The 9,866-nt window shown below is 37.1% G+C and overlaps 1 protein-coding gene across 1 annotated transcript; it reads left to right on the top strand.

Annotated features, from left to right (window-relative positions):
• Positions 1–874: 874 nt before the first annotated feature.
• On the top strand, positions 875–9,244 carry LOC119741445 (DNA primase small subunit-like). The gene is made up of 12 exons (XM_038217194.1): positions 875–1,110; positions 2,552–2,709; positions 3,247–3,353; positions 4,041–4,114; positions 4,532–4,668; positions 4,773–4,831; positions 5,299–5,411; positions 5,807–5,904; positions 6,279–6,481; positions 6,785–6,873; positions 7,330–7,428; positions 7,915–9,244. Exons 1-12 carry the CDS (start codon positions 942–944, stop codon positions 7,932–7,934), a joined length of 1,326 nt encoding a protein of 441 aa, XP_038073122.1. The 5' UTR covers positions 875–941; the 3' UTR covers positions 7,935–9,244.
• Positions 9,245–9,866: the final 622 nt, after the last annotated feature.

Raw genomic sequence — 9,866 nt, forward strand, 5'->3', positions numbered from 1 at the left:
AAATCGATTAAATTCTCCTCACGAATTTTCGATTTTTAAGTTTTACTATTATGATTTATTTTGTATTATTTTGGGGCTTTGGGGAAATGTTTGTATTTTGGTTTGTGAACTGGGCGGCTCAACCGCACAAAACAAATCCACCTGATTGATTAATTGTAATGTTAAGCCTTAAGTATTTGTGAAGTAATTATTTCTGGATGGATTTTTTATTCGATAACTCATTCAAAGTGAATGGCAAAGTAAAATGAACAAATCCATCAGCACAGGGAGAGTTTAACATGAGGGAAAGGTTGGAACGAGAGCATTAGGGCAGAGTGGATTTTATTGGTATTCCTCAATAAAACAAAATAATTAAATGAATTATAAAAAAAAAAATGATCCAAACCGTACCCGTGTATGAAGAGATTATTTTAGGCCAAACAAAAGTCATTGTGTACGTACGTGGAAGTCCGTTCGTTCGTTTATAAAAAGATCGGGGAAATTATTTTAGTAAAACAACTTATTTTTTTCACGCTCAATCGGCCCGACTTGTGCCATTAAATACGTCGAGCGCCCTCTCAATCATATTTTTGCCAAAAAAATCACCCATCGTCTATTTCTAGTTAAGCTATGTAAATTATTTAGCTAGCTATAGTTTGGGTCGTCCATAAAGTACGTACGTATAAATTGCCAATGTTTTGTACATGTATATAAAAGTACACGCATTGGCTTGGACCCCCCCCCCCCCCCCCCCCCCACCGTATGTTTGCCCACCCCTTTTTTTCGGCGCGCGCGAGCCTGTTAAAGGTATATGGCGCCCTCTACAGACTCAGAATGTTGGTGGAATTTATTAATTTCAGGAGATTTTTTTTGTTATAGCGCCCTCTGTATGTGTATGTTTGCCATGAATTCCGCGCCACTTTTATTATTTTCAGCTAGCTCCTCATGCATGTCATGCAAACATGGCAGATCTTAAAGAAGTCGGTCCGTCAGAAGCTACTACCAGCAGTACCAAAACAACTCCGACTCCTGCATCCTACAGCAGGGATGAACTGCCAGATCTACTCCCTGTGTACTACAAACGTCTTTTTCCGTACAACCAGTATTACCGATGGCTAAACTATGGCGGCCGTAAGTTGGTGATTGTTTTGTCAATGACATGTTAATGTTGGTTCCGACCGGCTAAAAGTCTAGCCCCATAAATGTGGCCAATTTACTGGACTACCTCCGTAAATAAAGGCCACACTTCCACCATGTACAAAAACATGTCGAACTTTGTCAAATTTTGATTTTCACATTTAGGCTTGGCTAGTTTGTAGTTTATTTTTGCTCTAGAACTCAGTAGAAGCACACTCACCCTCTTTGTAAATTGTAGGCTGATCAGAAAGTGCTGCCTTTTTCAGATGTCTGATTTTTGTGAAATTTCCAGATTCGTTTGCACACGTTTGCGTATCAAAATTTCAACATGAAATTTCACGAAAATTAGACATCTGAAAAAGGCAGCACCTTCTGATTAGCCTATTATTAAGAGGGTGAGTATGCTTCTAGAGCAAAAACAAACTACAATTTACAAACTAATAAGCCTTAATGTGAAAATCAAAATTTGACAAAGTTCGACATGTTTTTGTACGTGGTGGAAGTGTGGCCTTTATTTACGGAGGTACAGGTAGTCCAGTAAATTGGCCACATTTATGGGGCTAACCCAAATCATGTAGGCCCCCCTAATTGTAAGTTCTAAAGTTCTGTCCATCATGTAGGATAAAAGCTGGTATTTTCAACCAGATGAGAATTCCACCGCCCAAGATTCGTGCCTTGAGATTCACTTTGAGATTTTAAGGGTTGATTTGTGTAATTTAGGGGTTTAATTCTAATTTTCCCTGGAAATATTTATTTTTATGATGTAATTTATTGTAAAGAAATGTAAAAGTGGTGGGAAAAAACCTTTTCGTTAGAATAAAACAATTAAACACGCCCTAGGCATTGGCCCGCTCGAAAACAGCTACATGTCCCACACAGTGACTGCTCGTTCAAAAGGTCAAAGGTCATACATCGTGACCATCAACACTGACCAGGTAAGTTCTGATATAAAGGTAAAAGAGTGCTTATGTTATCCATTTGGAGTTTGAGTTTCTTCCCCCTATTCTAAAATAGAATGGACCAAGTTTCCCTTATCTGGTCGAATACTCCCCCTTTTACCCTATGTTCCTCTTGGCCTAGTCCCATAAATTTGGCTAAATACTAGACTTCCTCCGGACTAGTCACACAGCTGATATACCAAAATGAGTGGAAAGGTTCATTGCATGACTAGTGTAGCAGAAAATCAAATGAAAATGGGAAATATTTTGCCACTGTACAATTACACGTGTGTTTTCACCAGTTGCTATTGCCATTAGCATAGCACTCCAGACTCAAGAAGCATTCAGTGTTATGAAAATGGGTCTGGGAATGAGATGAGATTTCAGAAGTTCCCGGATATCAAAGTTATGCTATATTAGTATTTGTAAGATTCGTGTAATTGAATCAGTTTATCCTGTTGATCTTTAATTTATTGCCTTTTCCATATCATTTGCAGTGCCCAAGACCTACTTTACAAACCGTGAGTTTTCGTTCACACTGAAAGATGACATCTACATACGATATCAATCGTTTGCTGATCAGAGCGAGATGGAGAAGGAGATCCAGAAACGCTGTCCATACAAGATTGACATTGGGGCAGTCTTCACTCACAGGGTACCAACTCACAGCAGTGTCCAAATATTGAATGTTTAGTCCAATCAGAGTCTAGATACAGTGTTCATTGTGTGAATTATGTGAAAATTGTATTAGTGAATGGACTGCATTGACATTTTCTTAAGATGTTCATGATCACCCTTATAAACTTGTGCACATTCAATAAAATGGCTCCCAAACAACAACATTCCCTGTGGTTCCAAAAGTATCATCACAAATTACTGAAATAGGTTGTTGAGATCACAAGAGTAGTCATTCATCATTTGTGTTGAGCTGTTTACAATTGTTTAGGGGGTGAGAAATCAGAACCCTAAGACATTTGATAATATAGAAATAAAATGAGACATATTCCTGAATGGCTTATTCATCTATTCAAATTAAATTCATTCATAAAGCCTACTCAGTTATTCTTATTTTCGACAGGTGTTGAGCTGGGCACTTTTTGAGCTGGGCTGATATTTAAATGAGATTTGTTTATTCAATAGTTTATTCATTGATTTATACTTAATTTATTCAATTATTCTAATGTGTCCACAGCCCAAGGACCATAGGACAGTGAAGGCGTCATCTTTTCAAGCCCAGGAGAAGGAGCTTGTGTTTGATATCGACATGACTGACTATGATGATGTCAGATCCTGCTGTCAGTAAGTAACATAGATGACATCTGACCTTTCATATAATTATGACCTGTGACCTTTCCAAATTGTGAAGTTATAGGAATAAACTCTTCAAACCTCATCCTTATCCCAGCTGTGGTTTCAGAAGATATAAGGCACCTGTCTGGGCGTCTCCTGCTCAATATAGGTCAATGTATGCCTCCAGATATTCAAATGCTAGAATATGATTAAGGTGAAAGTTGACAGTTTATTCATTTGGCTTGGATATTAAAGGATTCTAAGTGATTCTGAAGCTAGAGATGGAGCCAAACCTGGAGATGAAACCAGGATTTGAAAAGTGGACTTAATGCCTCTTTATTGTCTTTGCATCTTACACCTGTTTTGATTCATCCATAAATTGCACTTGTGAAAAATTTCACCCAGATCAAAATGTAATCAGATCATTTAATAAGCTTTGCACTTTACACCACACGTGTTTGTAATCTAGTGTCATTTAATTTATGTAAATCTGATTATTTTGGAAAGATTCTGCGAGCACTTGATAGTTCTGTTGTAAGTATGCTAAATGGTACCACAAACTAACAAAAGTTTGCATGGGTGGTGGAAAATGTTGCATTAAAATTGTTCAAGACATTTGATAGACACATATATTTCTTCACGCAAAACATTCTGAAAAATAAGCGGCCTTTTTTTTTTATTAACTATTTCTTTCAGAGGAGCAGATATTTGTGAGAAATGTTGGCCTCTGATGAAGATTGCCGTCCGTGTTGTTGACAGAGCATTACAAGGTAAAACACTTTTGTGTTTTGATTGATTGATTTGTTTTGATTGATTTAAGTTTGCTATGAACATCTAGCCTTGTTTGTATTTTATAAAGTAAAGATCACCATTGTACTTCTATGAAGCCAAGAATCCATATTAAAGAAAATCTAGTAGATTTTTATTGGGATTAAAACCCTAGTGATCAATAGGATTTGGAATTATACCCACCAATCACATCGTATTCAGATTCACTTTAAGTAGGCCTATGTCACAAACATCACATCCTCAACTTGACAGGCTTTTTATTGTGGAAAAGGAATACATTAACTACATCTTTGGACTTCAATAAATGGTTTTAAAAAGTTGTTTCTTGATTCAGACTATCACATGCAATTGTCAGATGCATCAGTGTACAAAAGTTCTTCTTTTTTTTTTGGTCTCAGATGACTTTGGTTTTGACCATCGTTTGTGGGTTTACTCCGGCCGGCGTGGGGTTCATTGCTGGGTCGCTGATGACGCCGCTCGTAAGCTATCCCAGAATGCACGGTCGGCCATCGCTGAATATCTCAGCATTGTCAAGGTACACAAATCACATATCTGTTCATGCTGATGTCTTTGGGTTTCATTGTTTGCTTTCTTTTTTTAATACAAGATTTATAATTTTATTTTAATGATTCCATACAGGGAGGGGAAAATCAGGTGAAGAAAGTCAACCTACCAGAACACCTACATCCATCCATAGAGTGAGTTTGGTGCAGCATATCCAAAATTTAATCTTAGGAATCTCTCATCAGAAATAAATTGTGTTGCAACTTAAACTATTTGTCTGTTTGATGTTCGCTAATCAATGAGTGTGTCGACTTCTGAAGTTATTTTCCCTTTTTAGGCATGAATTTTCAAGCCAGATTGTTGCACCTGCACACACTGGAATAGCATGTCTGTTGATTCAAATACTGGTTCAGACAATTGTCTTTGTTCAACCACAAATGAAGTGAATGTTACCGTAATTAGTTCTCTTTTGTGATAAATAATGGCCAATTACACAGATGTTCATAGTCTTAAAATGTTGGATATACATAATTTAAAATTAATTTTAAAGTATGATTACATTTTGAATAGAATATATAAGAAAGTGACCCATGCACTGGTGCTCCACCTACTAAGCTTTGTAAAGCATACCAATAACATGCAATTTGAAATGCCTATACAGACAAGCAAGACGGGTCATCAACCATTACTTTGAGGACTACACATTTGAGAAGCAAGGCCTTCTGGGAGACAAGGCATCATGGGATCAAGTCCTGGCTATCGTTCCTGACAGCAATATCCTTTGCATTCTGGTTTTTGGTCATTCATTGTCTTTTTGACTTGTTAAACTTTTTTCCAATTATTTATTAAATTGTAAAATGTTCTTGTAAACTCAATCACATACTGCGTAGGGTGAAATTGTGGGGGGGGGAATTAAAATATAGTAAGCAGTGGAAAATGTCTTAAACTCCTCTGAACTACAGTGTACATCCCCAATTTTTTACCTTTTCCTAAATTTCTCTACTACCAATGGACTATTTTGTTGACCTATTTAATCCATAGAATAGCACACTTCTTGCATTGGCATGCATTCAATGTGCACTGAAATTCTTCAGTTAAAAACAATAGTCAAACGTGTGAGCGTTAACTGTTTAATATTTTGTATCCTTGACCTACCATTTCTCCTTCACATCTGAGGAAGCTCCTAGCCGACCAGATGGAAAAGGCCAAGACACCAGCTGACAGATGGGACCGGTTAGAGCGCTGCATCAAGGGTGAAGTCAGCAAAGTAAGTCTTGAAGTACTCATTTTACCTTGCAAATAGACAAGAAAAATTACAACAAATACATTAGAACAATTGATGTGACGTGATATTGCCAACAGGCAAGTGATGTACAGTAGTTAAAGAAAGAAGGACATCCTTCAATTGCAGGACTAGCATCCCTTTGATAAAACCTGAAGAGAGAGTACATAATACTTTACCGTGGCATATCTTTGGTATGAATGGAACTACAGAAATAGATTTGGTATTACTGGAAAGCGAATGAGTTGCTCTTTAATGCGGTGTGTTAACTCAAAAGTCAAAGGTGAGGGTTATTCCTCGTTAATCTATAGCAGGTCACATATTCCTTCTTTTTAATCTTTCCAAACTTTCTTTTCAAGGGAAATGTGAAGAAGTGTCTGCACCTGGCCACAGAGATCAAATTCCAGTACTGCTACCCCAGGCTGGACGTCAACGTCAGTAAAGGCCTCAATCATTTACTCAAGAGCCCCTTCTGTGTCCATCCTAAGACCGGTCGTGTCTGCGTGCCGTTTAGTGCCAGGGATGTTGACGACTTTGATCCTCTGACTGTGCCAGACATCAGGTAATGTCCCTCTAAATGCTGCCGTGATTTCTTGCACCTCCTGTGTTTGTGTGGGTCTTTTTTTCACAAAGAGAACACACATGATCAGTGCTTCAGTAGACATTGAAGTGGTTCAAAAGTAGACATGCATGGGGATTGATATTTCTTTTCAGCAAAGTTTAAGTTCGCTTGTTTGTGTTTAATGTTCGTTTTTCTTACCCAGTCTTCTGCCCTCCAAGAAATCTTTCCTCCCAACAATCTTGTACAATATATTTCTCCTTGAAAAGTCTTGATTTGTTCTTGTTTGCTCAATGTTAATAACAGTCAGCTGTGCCGTGAGATTGATGAATTTGATCGGAGGCAGAAAGCAGCCACCGACGAAAATGAGCCACCAACAAAGAAGAGAATAAAAGGCAAGATGATTGGCAGCAATTTTTTTTAATAAATTCTGTGCAAAACCAAAAGAATTTGTTTATCAGAAGTAATGTTAGATTACATGTAATTGAATCGGGTTTTTAACAACATTTTGAAGCCGCATCGGGCCTTTTCCATTTTAATGTATTTTTTCTATTTGCAACCATAACAGAACTCGGATTCTTTTTTCATTGTAAAAATACGGTCACGATTTTATCTCCATTGGTATTAGCGTTATTAAGAATGTGAAAGAAATAAGTGGACAGGTGATGGAAGTATGCATGATCCTAAATCAAGATGACATCTGTGAAGCAGCTTATTTTATTAGCACTGGAGTAATTCATTCTTTACACTTGAAGACATGTGTTTCTTAAACTTCAAAGACGCTTCAAAATTGCAAATAACTGAAAGTACACAAAACTGATTTAGTCCTCTTTTTTTCAATACACAACCAGACTACAAGAAGACCAGTATGCTTCAGAGTGTCCAAGTATTTGAGGAGTTTGTCTCAGGCTTGGAGAAGATGTGGAAAGGCAAACTGATTGAACAAAGTGGTAAGCTGTGACTTGTAAACTTGAGAATATCTGTCAGTTTATACTGAAACCAGAAACATGACATTGTACAACCAACAGTCACATTTTTAGAGGTTTCACACTAAATTATTGAGATGCATGTATGCCAGATCATCACATATACCGGTAAAGATGCACAAGTACCCCATCATTGATTTTAAAAATTCATCACCACCATGCATCCCATGGTCACACAAAGATGATACCAATTTATGCATATACATGTATTAAGAGAGCAGTAGTCATGTATACATTACGTATACAGTGTGTGAGTGTGTGTATACAATGTGTCCTGCACACAGCTCTAACAAGTGGTCATGAAGCCTCACATTTTGTTCATGTAAGGATTCCACAGTTCGGCATCTGATCGCATAGTGAATGTATATTGAGCCTATCTTGACTTACGCTTACTTCTGCTTTTGGAGTTGGCCTTTTGACAATTTCTCTTTCTCCTACATCTTACAACAGATATCAAGAAAGAATTTTGAACATTCAATTCGACGCTGCTGAGATGAAGATGAGAAACCAATCACCATGGCAACTGGCTGTCATGGCAACAGACTGCCAAAGCAATACAGCCATTATTGGCATGACATCAACCTAAGACAATAGGGCCAAATATCAACACTTTACCTAACAGCAAAGAGACCGCTCACTTTTGCACAATGTAAATATTGCTCTGACTCGTCAGCTTCAAGCTATTACTGTTTACAACTATCTCTTCAAGTGCAAAAGAAATACGACACAAAGAAACAGATCTAAGCTGCATTAGTTAATTTGGCTTGTTTCAAACGGCAACTGAAATAATCTACATCATAGCATTTACATAATTCCTCTGTCGTTAATTTCCTTTAAATTCAAGTTTGTTTTTTTCTTCATTTTTATCCTGAAAATAAGGCCACATCATGACTTCAGACAACATATCAAAGTACATTGGCTTGGTATTATTATTATCACATTGTGGCAACATTTCTACATTTTATCTGTACAGAAATTCTCGGCAAGCCTTAGTAATAGGCTGTGCACTTGGCACTTGAGAAATAGAGTTTTGTACACAGTGAAACATACTTGTATTAAAAAAATGTTTAATACAATGACTTGTATTAATGTAATTGAAAAGGTCAAGTATGTCATTTAAATTGAGTCTATAGCACACAGTGGTGTTAATCCTAAAACAAATTAAAAGTTCTTAGGATCATTTGCAACTGAACTCAAACCACATTGTTGTAGAAATCTATATTTATGAAGTAAAGATTGACGTGCTACAAAAACACTGAAAAATTTTTCCGTCCGGCTTGACCAGGCTCCAGATAGTGCCCATTTAAGTCTGATAACCCATATGCAAATGGAATTAAAAAGTAGCACTTCTTGGGCATGTTTCAATTGGGCTTGGAATGCACGGCCAAGTCGGCTTACATTCAGCAAAACTTCAACAGATTTCACAAAAGAAAAGGAACAAAACATATATACATGGTTGTAAACCACTTTCTTAAAAAGTTTAGTATCCACTTTACTGTAACTTAAACTGGTTACATAAAAACAACATCCAGCGTGTTTGATTTTAAAGGTTTCTGTGAAAAAAATGAAATCATCAATGATCTTATAGCTTATAATCCTTTGGTTAAAAGTACCTGTACATGTATATAATACAAGGATCCAATACATGTATATGTTATTTGTAATAATCCTTCGTACACTGAACTGCCCAAAATTACCCGCCCACTCTTCGCTGGTCCGCCCAAAATCTTGAGTGATACAGCTGATGGCAGCTATGGAATGGCCTGGTGATTTTGGGTAGTACACTAACTTAGACTTGTGTTTCAAGAGTTGCGCCAACCAGATATAAAAAGTGACTCGGGTCGACCCAAGTAGAGTTTGGTTTCCAGAGAGGCAAACTTTATGGATTAACCCTAACCCTGCTAATGCAACAAAGTAACGATGGTCAAACGTTGTCACGTACTGTTGCACGTAACATTTAGTCACCATGCTTTGTTGTATCTTGTTGCATTTTCATGTACATAATTAAAATCTTCACAATACTGGTTTGACGCGACTCTAGATCATAAGTCTGAAATTGGTGGCAAAGGGTTAAGATGTTTTTCTTTTTCTATATATCAACAGTCATTACAAAATAATTCTATGCAATTTGTATGTACAGCAATGTTTCGGGATTGGATTCATTCGTCTTCCAAGTCTAGCAATAGAATTAGCACCGTAATAACTGTGTACAGATACTAACATTAACATCTGTCGCCAGGTTGAGCCACCTTGGATTTTGAATGTTCCCATTTTCTCAAGGAACCTTGTAGCATGGCTAAAAGTATATCTTATTTAACAGTCACACTAAAGATCTACAACAAATTAAGGTCATTTGCAAGATAGTAACTGACAAAAAGGCCATCCCATAAATTCACCTTAAA

The sequence above is a fragment of the Patiria miniata genome, unplaced genomic scaffold (genome assembly GCF_015706575.1).
Source record: "Patiria miniata isolate m_02_andy unplaced genomic scaffold, ASM1570657v1 HiC_scaffold_5, whole genome shotgun sequence".
Classification (NCBI taxonomy): domain Eukaryota; kingdom Metazoa; phylum Echinodermata; class Asteroidea; order Valvatida; family Asterinidae; genus Patiria; species Patiria miniata.

What these genes read in the sequence shown, in the direction of transcription:
- LOC119741445 (XM_038217194.1), top strand. Translation starts at nt 942, where the DNA reads ATGGCAGATCTTAAAGAAGTCGGTCCGTCAGAAGCTACTACCAGCAGT. An exon ending in TGTTGACAGAGCATTACAAG is followed by an intron (nt 4,115 to 4,531) that starts GTAAAACACTTT and finishes TTTTGGTCTCAG; the next exon opens with ATGACTTTGGTTTTGACCAT. An exon ending in AACAAAGAAGAGAATAAAAG is followed by an intron (nt 6,874 to 7,329) that starts GCAAGATGATTG and finishes ATACACAACCAG; the next exon opens with ACTACAAGAAGACCAGTATG.